The 19867-nt window shown below is 44.5% G+C and overlaps 1 protein-coding gene across 2 annotated transcripts in view; it reads left to right on the top strand.

Annotated features, from left to right (window-relative positions):
* Grin2a (glutamate ionotropic receptor NMDA type subunit 2A) overlaps window positions 1-19867 on the top strand; it is a 404218-nt gene that overhangs the window by 215495 nt on the left and 168856 nt on the right. For both annotated transcript variants that reach the window (XM_052195339.1, XM_052195340.1), the window contains exon 2: window positions 5698-6290. In XM_052195339.1, coding sequence (XP_052051299.1) covers window positions 5698-6290 — 593 coding nt within the window. The remainder of the gene's footprint in view (window positions 1-5697; window positions 6291-19867) is intronic.

Here is a 19867-nt window from a genome sequence, read left to right as displayed (position 1 = left end):
CTCTCAAACAGGGGATTTTATACATTAAAAACCAAACATAATAACTCTTAGAAACCATATCCAGTGAAACAATGACTAATACCAACAAAAAACATTTGGCACAGTAAGATATAAAAATCATCTGAGCATTACAGCTCTGAAACTATATGTTCAATGAACCACAAACAGAATAGGTAACATCATTATTAATAATATAAATCATCAAAATAGAATAATTCTAAAAGAATGTATTTAATAGGGTGGTCATTCAAGGGTAGTGGCATATTCTCAAGAACAGGTTACTAAATCTTTATGGTCAGTGTTCTTAGCTGCTGAGCTAACTTTCTAGCTCTATATGTTTAGCATCTAATGTCTGATTTTTTTTTATAAATCTTTAACTCATAAATTTAAACTATTTTAATTCTTTTTAATTAAACCTTTCTTTACCCTTTACTGAAACTCACCTCTGATGACACACATGTAGCCATATAAAATTTTATTGTTGTAAAAGTTTACATCTATCATAATAATTTTGTAAATGATTTAAAAAGTAAAACTTTGGTTTTCCCAGAGATAAGGTCATGTTAGTGACCCCATCTCAAGGGATGGTTTCTTACCCATTATTCTTGTTTAAGACCTTAGCCTAGGCTATCAGGAACCTGCAACTAAGAAAAGAAATGAAAGAAAACAAAACAGAAAAATTGCCATGAGAACTATGGCTCAGTATGTTTTCTCTGGCCTCGAGTTCCACAACCAGTTCCAGGAGCCCTCCTTCTTTTGAAGTCTAGTGTCTCAGTCTGTAGAACTTGTCACACAGATTTTACTGGGGTTGATGTGACAATGGAGAGTAATACACCAGAGAGAAAATTAAACTGTGGTGTAGATTATTGGGAATACACACAAAGGGCTTTGTGTCAGAACAGGAAGACACTTGCTCATCCATGTCTATGGTTGCACTAGTCACAACAGCCACACTATGGAGCCTGCCTAGGTGTCACTCCACGGAGTAATGGATAATGTGCCTGTGAAGGGTGCTAGGGTTGATTTCTTTCTGTACAGTGGGCTTGGCCATTCCTGTCTCAGTTCATGAAGACTCAGAGGGCATGTGCTGATTTGCAGTGTGATCTGGATTTGAAAGTAGATACCAATAGATGTGGATAAGGCAGTCTATGAGATCAGGTGGAGACCATAAGGTTTCTGGCAGTTCCCATGCAGTTCCCAGGACAGCCAGTGAAGAGGGAGAAGCAGACTGCTGGAATCAGGAAGCAGGGAGAGATGAACCTGACTCTTCTCGGTTCATCTTGTTCTTTACCTTCAGTATTGTGCTAATTATATCCAGTTGGAATACAAACAAACACTAAACACCAAAAGCCAAACAAACAACAAACAAACAAACAACAACAAACCCTCAAATCAGGAAGATTAAGTGCTTGCCCAGAGTGACATGTCTAGTTATCACAGAGTCAGGATTTGAATTTGGCTCTGAAGGTCTCAGAACACACAATATGCTGACTTGGAATCTTGACTGGTATACATAAAGAGTAAGACAGGAGTCTTTACTTGAAGTAGGCTATCACAGCCACCATGGACAACCCTGCAGTGGAACTATGGATAGTCTGAGCTGTTGAGATGCTTCAAGGCCAGAGAACTTTGGCATAGAGGAAGCCCAGTCTCTTGCTGTAGCATAACAACAGGTCTTGACCCCTGGGAAAATCTCCTTGTCTTATATTTACCGAATGCTTGGAATCTGACCTCAGGGCACTGGGTAGTTCCGTAAGGGGTGGAGTAGGTTGCTTAATTTTTCAACCCAGTGGCAGAGAGACACTATTGACAATAAAGCACAGGAGTGGCTTGCTTGGCATCTTGGAAGAATTTCTGCCCATCTGGATCTGTGCATAATATGTCTGTATATTTGTATATATGTCTAATATATGAACATATTTGTATGTGTGAGTGGGAGGACACACATGAATCAGAGTGTATGGATTCAGAGGAAAACCTCAGGTGTTAGGCTTTGCATTCCACCATGTTAGAGAGAGGATATCATGTTGTATGCCTCTCCGGTGCATACACTACACTAACTAGCCTGCAAATCAAGGAATCCTCTTCTCCCCTCCATATCAAGGCTTACTGGAGAAACACTGTGGTTACAAATGTGTGCCCTGTGTTTGGATTTATGTGGGCTCTACAGATTCACACTTTATCTTTGCACTTGCATGGCAAGCAGTTTACACCCTGAGCCACCTCTCCAGCCTCTATAATTGTTTTTATACCTACACCTACTATGCAGATGAGGAAATTCAGGCTTGGAAAGATTGAATGGCTTTTCCCAAGGGCAACCAGGTAAGTTTGTAACTGCAGTCTGAGCCCAGAAGGTTCACTGTGATCCACCCACTGGGTCAGGGTGTGAATGCATGTGTGGTGGTCATCTTTCTGTTGCTATGACCACCCCATCTTACTACTCTGTTCTCCATCTTCCCTGCTATCCTACAAACTTCTGTCTCATGTTCATGTCTGTTCATTTTGTTTTGTGAACCACTGAGATGAATGTGGGTCTCCTTTGTGATGGTGGGTTTAGACTCTGGTTGCCTCAATAGTAAAGACAGTGATTTTTTTCCTCTTCCAGAATCTATCATTAGCCAGTCAAGGAAAGGGAAGGGGTTCAAGGGGCCCTATCATTCACTCTGGAATGTCTATGACCTCTACACATGCACTAGGGCCTGCAAACACTCAGCCACTCACCCATTACAAATGAAAAATAAAAATTAGAAAAAATAAGGTAGTTGACACTTAAGGAATGGCACCTGAGTTTGTCCTCTGGCCTCCACATGCATGTACACACAAATGCATGCATATATACAAATGTGCACATGCTCACAAATAGGTATACATTTGGGGCTTCAGTTGGAGGAGCGAGTTCTTGGAATAGGTTGATGTAGGTGGTGGTGGTGGTAAAGGTCTTGCTTTGAATGTGACATTCAGGATGCACAAAGTGTGCAGTTTCAGACACTAACCTGTCCCCATTCAAGCATCTTCTGTAACCCAAGGACCTCAGTTCACAGTCCCCTTCTGGGACCTCAGTTCACAGCCATCTACTCGTGCATGTCATTGTCCTTCACTCACTGATGTGCCCAGGGCCAAGCCTGCTGCCAGCTGTGGGGACAGGGATGAAAACAACAGCTTCTCTGTCCTTGAAGAGCTCAGAGTCTGTTGAGATGTGACTGAAAAAGATGATTCGTCAATTCAATAATATTGGATTTCTCCAAATGCTACAGTAGGGAAAAAGATAACTCCCGAGTCTTTAAATCCATTACCCATTTTAATTGATTTAATTAGGTAAAATTCATAGAACTGTAATATTGGAAGGAACCCAGAAACCATTCATTTATTCCCATTTCTCCTCTTGCCTTCAGGCCATGCTGCAGCGAAGTAATCCACCAAACCCATGTCTTCCTGAAAGAGCAGTGTTTCCAAGAACCATACATAGCTCACTGGCCACTAAGATCAAGAAGATGAGATGGAAAAAATTGACATTTGTAGCTACAAAGTACTGCTCTGAAAGATGTGAAAAGATCACTCAAACACACACACACACACACACACACACACACACACACACACACACACACAGGAGTGTAACAAAATGAAAATGTGGTTGTAGTCAGAGAAGGTCACTTTGGCAAATCTTTTAGTTCTGAAGAAACACACACCCCAGCACTGATTACACACTGCTTTGTGATGGCACAGAGGTACATCTTTTGTTGAGTTGGCATTTGTTTTGTGTTCATATGTGGACACATGTGTGCTCAGGCATGCATACATACACATGCATTTAGAGGTCAGAGGAAAACCTTAGCATTCTTCCCCATTTATCTTAGCTTTTGAGAGGCCAACTAGGTTGAACTGGCCAGCCAGTGAGTTCCAGGAGTCCTCCTGTCTCTACCTCGCCAACCCTGGGATTACAGGTACCTGCTATATGCTAAGCTTCAAAGCAAGCAAGCAAGCAAGCAAACAAACAAAGCCATGTGTTCCTGTCACCATGCTTGCAAGGTAAATACTCTACCAGCTGAGCTGTCTCTTCAGCGCCCATGTGTTGTCACCTTGCAGCACAGTAATGTAGGTACATATGAATCCACCATGTTCTGATTGTAAACGATTCCAAGAGGGCTGTGGCTGTCGATAGAAGGGAGACTATCACGTGGTGTTCTCTGGACCTACCTATGCTTGGATACTTGGTTGTTCTATGACCACTTTGATCTTCAGTTTCCCTGTGAGCAATATCAACTTCACAGGACCATTGTGGGGACTTAATGAATCAAGGAATGTCAGAGGTTGTAAATCTGACAACTAAATCACTTGCTTGGCCAAGAGGAACTACTTTCTTCTCATGATTATATATTTGTGACACTGTTGGGATCATTGGGATCATAGAGGACACTTAACCCAGTACAAGTTTACCAAGGCTTTATCAAACTAGCACTTAAACCTCTGGATATAGTCTCGAAAGCTTTTCAATAGAATTTAATGCTTTTTACCTCATATACCAGAGTGCCTTTGTCTGTTGTATTCAAACACGTACTTCACAACAAGCCCACCTCTTTCCACCTGCCTCACCTCTATTCTTCTATGTGTCCAGTCTCTCTCTCTGTATCCTATTCACAGAAACGGTTCTTTCCAGCCTTTCCTTGCATCCCTGAAAGCAGAGATTCCACTGTGCCTGTCCCAGGAATTATCATTTCCCACAATCTAAAGCATATAGCAATGTGTTCTGCAAATGCTTGCCAATTGAAGCCGTAGATGGTTACATGGATCGGTGTCTGTGTTGTAACATGGGGAGGCTTAAGAGGAAGGCACAGAAGCACCCCTTGCACTGGATTATATAAACACAGCAACTGGGCAGCTTCTCTAGCTGGTGGTCCAAGGTACATGGCTTCAGAAATGGCTGAGTAGTCCAGGAGCTCTAACCGTGCCCTTGTGAACTTCCTCATACTTCCTGAGGTCTCTTCTTTTGTCTCTGTTGACTGCATTTTCATGTCACGACCCTGAGGACTAGACCAAATTGGTGTTATTGGACTGTGTGATCAGAAAGGGGAAAAGAGAGTGAACCTAGACAAGGAGGAGAGTACATCCTGCATGAACAAAATAGTTCATCTTCTTCCCTGGGCTGGCATGAACATGAATCCTTTCCAGCCTTCCTTTTCTGTGCCTACTGTGGAGCCTGGCACATCTCAGAAATATTTACTTTCAATTATTTGTGTGTATGTATGTGTATGTACATGCATGCATGAGTTCATGTGTGTATATTCATATATGTGCCAGTGCACACATTGGCACATATGTATGTGCATATGTGTGTAGAAACTAGAGAGAAGCCTTAGGTAATGTTCCTCAGGAGTGGTCTACCTTGTTTTTAAATAGTCTTTTACTGGCTTGAAACTTGCATATACATTTGGATGGTTGGTCAATGAGCTTCAGGGATCCACCTGTCTCTCTTTTGAAATGTGGCTTCTGGGAATCAAGCACAAATACTCAGTACTGCATGACATGCACTTTACCAAAATGAGTCATACCCCAAGCCCAGCACTTCAGAAATATTTCTGAATGAGCTGATGTTTTTCTCTGCTTTATAGAAAGGGCAGCTCTAAGTCTCTAAAGACATATCACTGCATAGCAACTGCCTGTGGCCTCACCCTCTGCATCATTCTTATTTCTTGGCAGGATCCGACATCCACATTCTTCCAGTTTGGAGCATCTATCCAGCAGCAAGCCACGGTTATGCTGAAGATCATGCAGGATTATGACTGGCATGTCTTCTCCTTGGTCACCACCATCTTCCCTGGCTACAGAGACTTCATCAGCTTCATCAAGACAACAGTGGACAACAGCTTTGTGGGCTGGGATATGCAGAATGTGATCACACTGGACACCTCCTTCGAGGACGCCAAGACACAGGTCCAGCTGAAGAAGATCCACTCTTCTGTCATCCTGCTCTACTGCTCCAAAGACGAGGCTGTCCTCATCCTGAGCGAGGCTCGCTCCCTCGGCCTCACTGGCTACGATTTCTTCTGGATTGTCCCCAGTTTGGTCTCTGGGAACACAGAGCTCATCCCCAAAGAGTTCCCATCAGGTCTCATTTCAGTCTCTTATGATGACTGGGACTACAGCCTGGAGGCGAGAGTGAGAGACGGTCTTGGGATCTTAACCACTGCCGCATCTTCCATGCTGGAGAAATTCTCCTACATTCCTGAGGCCAAGGCCAGTTGCTACGGCCAGGCAGAGAAGCCAGAGACCCCGCTACACACTCTGCACCAGTAAGAGAGCTCTTTGATTGTCTCCCAAAGATGGGTCAGAGTTTTGTTGCTATGAATGTTTGGGTCACAGTCATTGGTGGAAGTATAGATGTCACATACAAAACGCACATATTTACTTGGAGGGCGTTTTGTTTTGATTTTATGCTCATATCTCTTTTCTTCTCTTCCCATCTCACTTTAAAATTGATAAGTCATCTAATGCTGATTTTGAGTCAGAGTTTCATCGTATATCCATGGCTATTTTGGAACTCGTTATCTAGCCCAGGCTGGCCCTTTATCTCACAATCCAGGCTCCTGGGTGTTTAGTTTACAAGTAATGTTATAATGCCTGGCTAATACTCAGCTGCTTTTCTGCACTTTTCTTTTATTTCCTTTATTCAACTTCACACCTTGTAGACATCCACTTAAGAGTTTTCTTTTGTCTCTTTATCTTCCTCTCTGTCTCTTATCAATCAACTATCTATCACCTATCTGTCATGTAAATATTTTTAATATCCATACCATCCTCTTCCATATTCATACACTATCATCTGTTTATTTACTCTACACATTCATGAGAATTCAACTTTTTTTTTCAGATTTTTTCCCATTAGAAGCTCAGTTGCAGTGCTAACCTGCCTCTTTATGCCCTATGCAATTACTTGTCTAGATTGGTTCTAAGAAGTGGGATTTGGGGGTCAGATGTGTGCATAAGTATCCATGGCCAAACTCTTCTGTAAAACAATGGCACCAGTTTGTGTTCACACCAACAGTTGTGGAATCACTTAACTTCCCACCCCCTCAGCAGCATGGCCAGATTTGGGAGAATTGTCCACACTGATGCTTCTGGTCCCTGACTGAGAATTTCTTTTCTTCTTATATTTCAAGTGTTTTTGTAGGTCATTGAAGAACTTGGCAATCATCGATCTTAAAGCCACATTCCATTCTGCTGCATGATGGTAGCATAATTTATTTAACTGTCCAATCACGGTGGACATTTCAGTTGGATTTTATGTCTCTGGGAAGTGTCATGATTCTTTGTCGCCCATCATTATGGCTCTGCTGCTAAGATTTAGAATTATTATCCAGACACCCATTCTGCATGTTTGATGATGTAATCTGTGTTTCAGTTCTCACACAAAGAGCCTCATGGCTCTGTGATTAAAGGCTGAGCTGAGGAGGGAGCAGTTCTGTCCATGTTCAAATCCCATTTCCTTCACATTTTACAGTGCATGGGCAATCAATCACCTTCTCTTTCTGGGTCTCAAGTGCTGTCATAAAGTGATAATAACAGCCCCTGTTCTAGGTTGGTCCAATGTTAGCATGCACTGAGCTATCTGAAAGGCTCTACCACAGGTTCTAGGGATTTCTATTTTATTAGTCTGTCTGGGTGACCTCATAGAACTTGTATTCTAACACGTTCCTGGCTGCTGCTGCTAGTTCTGAGCCTGGGGGCAGGTCTGTGAGAACCAGAGTTCTGAGGGGTAGTCCTGAGTATGAAAGGAGGGAATATGATGTGTGAAAGAGAAGTTTCTTATGTTTTCACACCTGCTGACCGTTCAATAAGCATCGGAGTTATCAATGAAGTATGGCCCAATCAAAGATTGATTGCAGTTAGCCGAGCGTGTTGCTTGCCTACAGAGTACAGCCATTCTAAAACATCTCTGGAAGACTGTGAATATGAACCTGCTACCTTTCAGAGTTTACCTCTGAAACAGAACTGCACTTGTGTGTGAGTGTCTCAGAGCACATGTCAGCTGTCAATCACACCTTCTACCTTGTTGGAGACAGTATCTTCATTATTGGCCTACTCCGGTGCCAGGCTAAAACCCTTTTGCACAGCCCTGGATCCACCCTCCATCTTTCCTGTCACTGGGATTGAGATCTTTACACTGTGTCCTGCTTTTATGTGGTTTCTGGGAAATTGAACATAAGTGCTCACATTGTGAGACAAGTGTCTTTATCCTCTGAGACATTTTCCCAGTCAGGATGTACTTCTTCACAACTAATGTACACCCAAGAAAAATGGACTCTTGAATTAAGAAATCAAGTTCTTTTGACAGTGCCCCCCACCCCAATCGTGTTTCTACATATCCACTTTAAGCATCCTAAATAATCGTCCAAATTATCAGGAAAGAACTCTGATAATTCAGCGTGAAACATGGAAGCTTCTTAGGAAGTCAGGCTCAAAGCCAGCCCTAAAACAAGGGCGGGGCTAATGAATTCTTGCTCGCTTTAATAAGCTGTGCCCTGCAGCTGGCAGATTTAGAAATCTATTATTTTGTGGGAAACATAACTCAATTGTGAGGCAATTGAAATGTAATATATATATATATGAAAAGGATTTTTGGAAGGATAATTGCCAAGACATTCAGGTCCTTCCCAGGGACCACCCTAAACTCCATTTTTTAAGGAGAGAACAAAACAAACCCCAGCCTGTGAAGTGCCACTGTGCTGGCTCCACAGGCTTTACCTTAGAATGAATCAGGTTTTAAAAGGACATTTCCACCCCAGAGAAGCAGCCCGCCAAGCACACTAGCTCATTGCCCAGTGCCCTGGGCATGAAATGCCTTCCCATTCACACATGGGTGGTGGTGCACACCCACAGTAAGGCTGGGTGGGGTTCACAGTGGCCCACCCTTCTCTCCTGGCCACATTCCTCTTCCCTCACATGTACCCCAGCAAGGAAAGAGGGGAGCCCTGCTGAAATGCCCTTGTCTGGGAGTTGGAGACATCCAAAAGACAGTAACTCAGGGGAATTGAGGAGCTGTACCCTTCTGAGTCTAAACCATCATTCCTCTTACCTAGCAGATCTCTGTGGGCTCCTGGGATACGCAGTGGAGTTAAGATGTGACTTCTGTCCCCAAAGACCATAGTCTGTTGAAAAGTGGGAGAATTTGCCACAAAGTGAACTCTGGGCACAAGGACTCACTTTTTACATCTATTTCTTTACTCTGTGTATCTTTGTGTGTGCGCGTGTATCGTTGTGTATGCATGTGTGTGCACATGTATCATTGTGCACACATGTGCAGACTGGCTTTCTGGGAGCTTGTTCTTTCCTTTCTTTGGATGGCTTCCGGGTGTTGAATTCGGGTTTTCAGGCTTGACCGCAAGTGCGTTTTCCCACTGAGCCTTTATGCTAGCTCAAGAATTCCTCCTTTTTCAATAATGAAAAAGACAGGAAATAGTGCAGAATATGATAATGTGCTCAGCCCATTACTCACCACTTTGAATGAGGACAGTGTGTCATGTTTCTTTGAACATTTAAAAACAAACAGTGCATCAGCAATAGCGTAGAAGCCCCGGTCACAACACTCTTCAATCTTGCAAGGGAAGGGAAATTTCTACAGTGAGTTTAGTACATATGTGATCTGTGTGTGTGCTGATGTAGTTTCACTAAAGATGCTTGTACAGCCACATGCCTAATCTAGTTTTTTTTTTCAACGCATCCTAGTGACAACTAATTCATTCCAATCTGCTTGGCTTTAACCTTGTATTTTCAAGATCACTGGGAAGATAATGGAATTCCACTGTAGTATACATCTCAGCTGCCATTTTTGCATTCTGCTGAGCCCATGCTTCATCTTTTATCTAGTTGTCCCCAGTTGATGGGTATTTAGGCTGCTGATAAGGACAGGATCTGGCATCCACAGGCAGTGGGCAAATAAGGCTGAACCCAGCCTGCTCAGTGGGACTCTAGACTCTGAGCTTAGTGGTTCCTTGCTTCATTTTACTTATTCCATACTTTTAAAGCTGAATAAAGTTTTAATTTGCAAAGCATCCTGAGTACAGATAGCTTTCTTTAGTTTGACAGACAGTTGCAGCTGAATTCACACCTGGTTCCCATGAGCAGCATTGGCTAGCTGGGACCCCCTTGGGGCTATCCCAGCCTGCCACTGTGGGCCCCCAAGGTTATTGACTATAATCTTAAAGTTCCTGCAGTCAGGGTATTGGAACAGTGCACTGTTGCCCATGGTATGCAAGGGGCAGCTTATGGGGTATAGAGTATTCTGGAACTTACCATAGGCCTGTTTCTGTCTTTGTCATTTCAAATGGTGGGTTATAGAGAAAGGGGAAATTTTTCTTCATGTTTTAATATTCCTAGTTTTATAGAAGACACTTTGAAAAGAGCAGTCAGCATTTTCCAAAGTTCAAAAATAGCTCAGCCATGTTATGCAACCTCTTCCTTGCTACTGCAAAGTTATTAAACATCTGCTCCTTCACCAAGCATAGACCACAGCACACGTAACTCCCAGAATTGTGAAGGCAAAGCACGACCTGTTTTGCTGGTGTGGATCTCAGGCTGTTCATCTCAATTCTGTGCCAAGGCTCTGTCCCATTCAAGAGAAGCCAGGGAGGGCCACACAGTTAGGGGTGTGTTCCCTGGAGTCAGGCTGCTGTGGCTTGAGTCCCCAATGAGAGCGACTCCAGACCTACAGCTTTGGGAGATGCTCTCAACTCCTCCACATCTCCTGTCTTAGGTGTCATATGGAGATAAGGAAGGCATGTGCCTGATTGGCCAGTGCCTGGCATGTGGACAAGCAGGTTATAAATGGATAGTGCTATAAACTGAGCAGCCCTAGCCCCAAAATACAAAATCTCAATGCTCTAAAATCCAAAACTTGAGTGCAAATAGGATGCCACAAGTGGAATATTCCATGCTAACTCTCTTGGGATCACTAAAAGGATACAATTGTTTTCAGGCTTTGTGTTTAAGGACCATAAACCAGGCTGGAGCAGTATCTCAGTTGCTGAAGTACTTGTTTAGCATGTAGGAAACCCTGGACTTCAATCTCCATTGTAGCATACACTGTGTTTGGTGGTGGAGAACATCTCTAATAACAGAATTTGGGAAGTAGAGGCAAGGGAATCAGGAGTTCAAAGGTCATCTTTGAGAGGAGATAGATAGATAGATAGATAGATAGATAGATAGATAGATAGATAGATAGATAGATAGATAGATAGATAGAGGGGGACTCCAGTGTTCTTGTCCCCACAAATGTTGCCAAATCTGAAAAACTCTGAAAACTGCAATCCTTGCAGCCCGAGCATTTCTGACCGTCTGTGCTGACGACACCCGAAGGAATAAGACTGCTCATGAGCAGATGACTCTGCTCACCATAGCCCACAAATCTGTTTGCTCACACCGCAGGAGACAGTGCGAGCCTTTGGCGGGTTAGCTCTAGTTCTCTGTAGGTGGAGAGAGCCGGAGACCACTGCAGACCTGAGGGTCCAGGGAGGAGTGCTTTTCCCTTTGTCTTCTGTTAAGTCCTGGGAAGTAGTGCAAGGCATAGTTAAGTGCAGCTGGCTAGGGCATGGGAGGAAGAAGGTGTCTATGGTGAGCGCAGCTTTTCAAGAAGACAGCAGAATCCCACGATGTGGGAGCTTCCGGGCTTCTTTTTGATAGTTTTAAAATTCATTCTCTTGGCAATCAAAGCTCTGCCCTTTAACTGCTGTGTGGTCTCCCACATGAAGTCCCTGCCACAATTTGTGTTGTGGTTCTGTGGTTTTATGGGATGGAGAGAGTTGTATTTCTGCTGTGAGTGTACACATATGTGTTTATTTGGTGCATAGATGTGTATATGTGGCCACTCTTTCAAATTGGAAAGGGGACACCTTTCAGACTTAGGGAAACAGAAGTGGTTAAAAGGAGACTGAGTGCTTTTCTGACCACATCTTCTTGTCATGGGTTTATGTCAGGAGAACTATGTCTGGTGGGAAAGGCCTTGTGGTTGTGCTATGTGCATAGCAGGCTTGACTTTGAATGTGTTATGAACCCACTAAATGTAACATACTAACCAGTCTGAACCCCAGTTTCTCCTGAGGTTGGACAGCCCTGCCTCACTTGATCACCTCTTTCGCGTGCACATATACACACATTCTCTCTACCTCCCTTCCCTCTTCCTCTCCCTCTCTCCTCCCTCTCTCTCTCTGTGTACAGAGCACTGCATATTTAAATCTTTTTATCTTAGCAGTATTAAATGGTCGTTTACATGCAAAACAGTTAATGTGGTTCCTGACTAGTACCTGTCTTTCATAAATATACATCAAGTAACCACAACTTTCTACAGTTATTCCTGTAATCTATACTGGTCATGCTGCAAGCTATGCATAAAGCAGGGCAGAGAGTGGCTATATCTGCCCAGTTCTGGTGCTTTAAAGGCTTATTATAAATGTTGTGTGTCTTTTATCCAGGAATCTGAAATCGACTTTGTTAAAAGTGAGTTCTTGCCCCATGTTGGTTGGCCACTTTGCTGTAGTTGATATTTAATCTAAAATCAGGAGGGACAGGGTGGGGGATCTACCCCATCTTTGATCATTCAGTTCCCAGATAAAAAACATACAACCTTTATATTTATAATAAGTCTTTAAAGCATTAGAGCTGGGCAGATATCCACCCTCTGTGCTATTAGAATTTATTTCCCCATCAATATGATTTCCCATGTCCCATAGGCTGCTCCTACTCCCCAGTCAGCCCACACATGGCCAGTTCTTATGATTCATTATCCCATGATGTCTTCCTCTTTCCACCTCAGACCCCAGGCCAGGGAGCCCCACCTCGCCTATGTCTCTTCTGCCCAGCTATTGGCTGTAGGCAACTTTATTCACCAATCAGAGATAACCGTAGGGGTGGACAAGGTTACACAGCATCACTTGTGTGCACACAGATTCTCTCATCCCTGGGGCAACCAGGCCTGGGAGCCAGTGCTTAGCATTACAACACATAAGAACAGAGACCAAACCTCAACACAGCTGCATGTCCCAGTTTCACTTTTATAGGATTTATTTTATCTTTTCATTTTGTCCCTGTGTTTGTGTTTGTGTCGGAGTGTGTGCACATGAGCACAGGTACCAGTGGAGGGCAGAAGAGGGTGTTGCGTCCCCTGGAGCTAGATGCATAAGTTGTTATGAGCTGTGTGATTTGGGTGCTGGGAACTGAACATGAGTCCTGTGCAAGAACATGAAACTCTTTTAACTACCGACAGGTCCAGCCTTAGGCTTTATTTGTTAATGGCTACCTTGCACCTTATGTTCTGTTGCTGCTGTTTTTGTTGCTGCAGTGGAATGTGAAGAATTCACTGCATTGGAAGCACCCAGGTATATCTCTAGCACAAAGGAATGGGAGAAACCCCCTCTCCTGGTTTTATAGATCAGTATTTAAAAGAACCTTATGTGAGCATCTTTTATCAACTGCCTGTCCCTGGAAGTCAGGCTTCTGCTCAAAGCAACAGCACTGCAAGCTCCCCTAACAGGAAAGGGGAAAGAGGCAGGGTGGTCTACAGGTGAGTCAACCCTGAGTTCACTCTGTGTCTGGGTAGCACTGACACTCCAGCCCCCCCCCCCCCACCCCCCGGATCTGCCCCAAGGAAGCAGAGCAAAGGAAGGTTTGGGTTTAATGGCCGACTGAAAGGCTGGGCTAAACCTGCTTGGTGTGTTTTTATTTGATAATCAGAGTTCTCACCGTTGGTTTCTTTTAAAATGCCAATAAAAGAGCCTGCTTGGTTAATTCTCCAAGCCTGACTGCAGTCAAGCTTCCCTGGGTGAATGTGATAACTCTTTGCAAATATTTATCAGTGGGATCAGCATTTACTGCACACACACATTTCTGGCAATGCGCTAGTCACTCCAGAGAACAGTGTCCTGTGGGCCTGTGCTACTGTGTTTCTGATGATGGAGACCCTCAACTCAGGAACAGGAAGTGTCACCCAGAATAGTCAGCAAAGGAGAGATGTAATGAGAGAAGACAGGGGGAGATGCCAAACTGAGCCAAGGTATTCTGTACCAGGCTCTGACTGTAGAATGTAGATCTAAACCATGCCCTGCCTCTCCTGGGCAAGTGGCTTAACTTCTCCGTCTCCTTATCTGCGAACATGAGACCAACCAAAGCATCTGTGGGGATGGTGGTGATGATGACACACTGTGAACTCCTCAGCCAAACACCGAAGGTACAGTCGTACTTCACAGGGTATACTTCTTGAGGCTGCCTCCCTTGTGTGTCTTGAGAGACCCAGAAGGGGTGGGTTGAGTGCTCTGGGCATCCAGGCCAGAGCTTAGTCAGCCTATTCTCGGCGTGTTGTTGTTTGTGCCGTCCTTCCTGGGAACCCAGCCTTCTCTCTTCTGGCTGGGAGTCAAAAGCACCGTATGCCAAGCCCGCGATGCCAGTCAATCATTTCCAATTGGCATCCAGTGAGCAACTCGACAAATGGTGGAGACTTGATGTTGGCAACTCAGAAGACGCTGCAGTTGGCTGCGACTTTACCTTGGGAAGGTGGCGTGGGTTGGTGGGGGAGGGTCACAGGAAAACACAGCTACTGTTCAGATTTGCCTAAGGCCAGATGTAAGTCTTGGAACCAGCACACGCTTAGCAAAGGAGACAGATGGGTTCCTTTCCTTCGGGATGGAGTATGGGAGGCACTTGCATTCTGAAACCTGGTCACTTAGTAATAGACAGTGATGCTTGCTCAGTGAGGAGATGAAGTGAACACAGTACTGCCTTGGTTACTCTCAGGCCTGCTGGCAGAGTGCACAGTGGGAGTGGGAGGTCTCAGTGTATACGCACGGAGACCAGCCAGGAGGCAATGGCGGGAGTTCCAGCCAAGCTTTCAAAAGGAAGTGATGTGCTAAGTGCTCACTGGATACCAAGGCAACCAGGCCTGAAGGATGAGTATGACGTAAGGATAAGAAAAGCGTCTCAGACTTGTGCAGCTGGGTTCATGGTTGTGTCTTTTACTAAACACAAGAAACTGACAAAGAAACATTGTGGGGTGGGTAGGAAGCAGAGATAGTGTACATTTCAGACATGTTGAATTGAATATGCTTTTGAAGTTTTCAAGTGGAAATCTCAAGTAGGCAATTCAAGAGGAGAGACTCTATTCACACCAAAAAAAAAAAAAAAAAAAATGCAGTTCTCAGGATCTGAGATCATCGATGTCTCTCACAGTCCCAAAATTGAGTGAAGTTTCTGTTCTGTTTTGAGTGTAAAATGTCCCCTGTAAGCTCATGTGTGTATACACTGGGTCTCCAGCTGGTGGGGACCTACACTGTCTGGGAAGGTTGTGGAACCTTCAGGAGGTGGTATTAAGATTTCATAGCCTGGCCCTATTTTCTGTCTGTTTTCTGTCTCCTCACTGTGAACTGTGCGACCAGCTGTCCAAGTTTCTTCTCCACCACAATGGACCATGTCCTTAAATTGAAAGCCAAAATAACCTTCTCCTCCTGAAAGTGGGTACATAGTAGGCATTTGTGCAGAGCAATAAGAAAGATAACTAATACAATCACTTATGGGAAATCCGAGGAGGATATAGGCTCAAATTCACAGGAGCTGTAGCATTGTAACATTCATTACTGAGAAGGAGGAGAGAGCTGTTACATTGTGGTTTCCAGCTGCACCTCCTTTTCTGGCGCCATGTTTGACGCTGTGGTGGAGCCTGGTGGGTATCTGCAGCTCTGCATTGAGGCAGGTACTGTGACTCTTTCAAAGATGTCATGACTGTGGCCCCTGCTGATGTATCTTGGCTCACTGCAACCTTGCAGAGTCACAGCAGAAGCTTTGATCAATACTGAGAGAAAACAAAAAGTCCCATGCGGCGAACTATCAGATGGCGAACTATCGGACCGCCTTCTCAGCCCTTTGAGTCATAGGCAGCCAACCCCGTATCATATCGACCGAGTATGAGCTAGGCTTACGGAGCCTGAGCTAGGACACAGATGGCAGGCCGCATGCTTCATCTGGATTGATGAGGACGTGCAAGGCTGCGGTACTGGAGGGGGATGAGGCGAGGGTTCCAGTGAGGAAAATAATCTCTGGCTTTGCTTCAGTGTGGAAGTAGTTTGGAAAGTAACTGACACGCTGTGAAGTGGTCACATTAAATATCCTTTCCATGGAAAAATGTGCACCAAGAGGCAGTGTGCACCGTGCCCTTGGGTGGGTATCCTGGACCAGTCCTGGTCTCTGCACCTCCTCCTATTCATGGTGGAGACCCTCCCTGGCCCAGCCGGGTGGGGGAGCTAGAGAGCCAGTTCTTGCCTCACCTGCTCTCTGCCTTTGCCCTGGCTTCTCACCCTCCGCTGCCCGTTGTCACATCACTTGGCTGGTACCTTCTGCAGGTGCCGCTGAGCCCTTGTTCAGTTCCTGGTCACACAGTCTGGCCTGGATCCCAGGAACGAAAGACTCGCTGTCAGGCCCAGTGACACTGGCTGTGTTGTGCGTGGGCACAGGAGACCAGCCACATTTCTACCCAGGACTCGAAGTTTGGTGAATGAGCTGACAGCTCTGCCGAGGTCTGGTGTGTTGTCCGAGTCACCTCGGTTTCCCCACATTCACCTCATTTCCCAAAGCCTCGGGAGTAATCCACAGTTTCCCAAAGGATAGCAAACAGCTCTTGGAGAAATATCATCATTTCCTTTACATTTTTACCAGTAGTAATAAAAAAGAACCTCTAAAACTTTAATTAATACATCCTTATGCTTGGAGGGAAATGGGGAGACTTCATTGCATATGTTCCATTAGATAAGAATATGTATTTTAAAATATGACATAATACGAGTGTGACTGTGTCCTAACCATACAGCCAGCACGCACTGGCTGCTCCTTGTGTGCCAACAAGCTCAAATGCATTACATTTAATCTTTAGATGTGAGTCAAAATGTTTGCTCCTTCTGGAAATAATAATTTTAACTCAATCCATATAGGGGAATTATTTCACATAACAGAATTCCAAACATGTGGACTTCAGGCACAATGTGATCAAGGCTCATTGTCTTATGACGCTCTTTTGTGAGAACCTTCTTTTCTCTCTAGTTGGATTATTATTATTATTATTATTATTATTATTATTATTATATTAGTTTTTATGTTTTTTGTGAACAACATCTGAGATAAGTTTTGTTCACATTTATCTGGTGGTTTGATCTTGACCTCCTTTCTCAGCCACTGAGAAGGCTGACAGGAGACAGTGAAATTGAATCAGAACATCTTTTGTTGCTGGGACAGGGAGGGCTGGACATCCCACAAAGCCAATAGACTCTTATGGAAGGCATGACATCTCAAAATATATATGATTTCTGTTAAGGATGAGAGATACCTCTAGATAGAATACCTCTCTGTATCATCATCATCATCATCATCATCATCATCATCATCATCATCATATTTTGGATGAAGAAACAGAACCAGAGATGATGTTATGTAACTTCACAAAAGCCACACAGCTTTTGGTACTCGAATCCAAATTTAGTTTTTTTGTTGTTTGTTTGTTGTCACTTTACATCTCACTATATGTTTTCCATGGCTTCAACTTTCCCTGTGTCCTGATTCTCTCAGTTCCCCTTTGTGTGCACACACTTAAGTCCCTGTGATTAAGTCCCTGTGATTAAGAGTGCTGGAGCTGGAAAGATGACTCAGTAGTTCAAAGCACTGGTTGCTCTTGAAACTGACCCAGGTTGGATTCCCAGCAGCCACGTGTTCACAACCACAACTAACCCCAGTCCCAGGGGATCCGATGGCTTTTTCTCTCCTCCATGAGCATCAGACATGCAAATAGTATGCAAACATCTATGAAGGCAAACACATGGTCACACAAAGAATTTTAGGGTCTCACAAACCCTGTGTAACATACCTTGAGTCACACAAGGGGCTACAGACAGTGGTCCGGAGTTCCTGTTTGGTGATGGTCAACAGAAGTTTGGAATGGCTGACATCTTAGCCAGGAAGGACCTCCCCAGGGGACCTCAGCTCCCACAGGCTTCCCCAGTCATATTATCTTTGGCTTTTTAAAGCAGTTTGTTAAAGAAAAGGGTACTGGGGAGATAGCTCAGTATGTGGAGTGCTTGTTTCAGAAGCATGAGGGCCCAAGTTTGTTCCGTAGAACCCAAAGTTTTGAAGAAGCCAGGCATGGTGGTGTGTACCTGTAACCCCAGTGCTGGATAGGGACAGAGCAAGTCCCTGCCCGGCCAGGTCAGCTGCCCCGCCAGGTGGGCTGCAGGACAATGAAAACTCTGTCTCAAAAAAGATGCAAAGTAGATATTGACAGAGGAATGACCACCAAGGTTGTCCCTTAGCTTAAACATGCTTGTACACATGTGTATCTGAACACACACACACACACACACACACACACACCGTATTATATTACTTTACTATTGTTTAAGTATTGATGATCATTACCCAAGGCCCTTATACAAATACAGAATGACCCTTATCCCTGGCAGATTCCAAGGAGCAATGACTGGAAGTTTCCTGTTTTATTTTACATGTGTGTATATGAGTGTGGTGTGTAAGCGTGTAGGTAGGTGTCTATGCTCGCACATGTGTGCAGGTAGCTGTGCATGTGGAGGCGTGTGCTTGATGCTGGTGTCTCGCTGATCACACTCAGTTTTGTATATCAAGGCAGGGTCTCTTGGTTTTGGTCATCTGGCTCTCTGCCGGGCTCTGAAGATTCATCTCTGCATACCATCTGGGTGCGGGAATTACGCGTTGACCATCAAGTGGTTCTTCTGTAAGGTCAAAAGCTCACAACCCTGTCCTTACCCACGAATGATCAGAGGCATGTGCTTGACCCTGTGTCCACACAAGAAGTCTGGTCCCTGGGTTAGGAAACCAAGTCTGGCAACCTGGCTCTGCCTTTAAATCCACACTAACAGCATTATACAAGTATTCTCACCTAAGCTTCTGGAGAAACCACACAAGGCACAGCTGGCGTCTGGTTTCCTGTTACCATAGACTACCAGGTAAGATTAGGGAGTTATTCCTATGTTGGATCCCCACTTTCTCAAAGCAAATAAATAATGGCCCCTGGAGTTCTCATTGAGAGTTTTCTAAGTCACAGTCACCCGAGATTAAGATATTGTCTTATCTTTCTGTTCTGATAAAACACCCTGACAAAAGCAACTCACAGGAGAAAGGGATTGTTTTGACTCACAGAGGCAAATTGTTCTAGATCAGAGTTCACAACAGTAGTGTCAGTGGTGTGTGTGTGTGGGGGGGGTGTGGGTGTTGCAAGATTTTCCATGTCGAATCATATTAGGGCAGTGGAAGGCCTGTGATTGGACAGGAAAGGGAAGGCGGAGCTTGGAGTTGGAGAGAGATGTCACCATGAGAGAAATGGAGATGGCTTCAGACGTGGACATCTACTAGCCAAAATAGCTAAGTTGTATAAGGTTAGAAATATTGCGATAAAGCTTTATCACTTATCAATTGGCTCTTAAATTACTGTGCTGGCATCTTGTAATTGTGTTTTTAATATACATAAATCTAGTTGGCTAACTAAGCATTAAGAGTTGTGCTTCTACCGGGTAACTGAGATATAAGGAAGTGAGATGAGTTTGCGGGACCCTCACCAGAGCGTTGGCCGAGTTGGGGCTGGAACTGGGCAGACTGGCAGATCATGGAAGTGTGGGTCTAACCCGCAGAGAGTCCAAGGGCCCTTTGGAGGGCTAGCAGGAGCCCTGTGGCAGCTGGCGTGCGGTCTGCCGATCACCGTTGTCAGGCCGGCGGCAGGTGCCTGAAGCAGCTCTCACACTTGAAGAGCATCATGCTTGCTGACTTGTGCGCGTCTTGTATTTTTCCACTCTAATACAGTCCAGGATCTTTTGCCTAG

The sequence above is a fragment of the Apodemus sylvaticus genome, chromosome 10 (assembly GCF_947179515.1).
Source record: "Apodemus sylvaticus chromosome 10, mApoSyl1.1, whole genome shotgun sequence".
Classification (NCBI taxonomy): domain Eukaryota; kingdom Metazoa; phylum Chordata; class Mammalia; order Rodentia; family Muridae; genus Apodemus; species Apodemus sylvaticus.
Note: the sequence above shows the minus strand (reverse complement) of the source record. Positions and strands in the feature narration are given on the sequence as shown.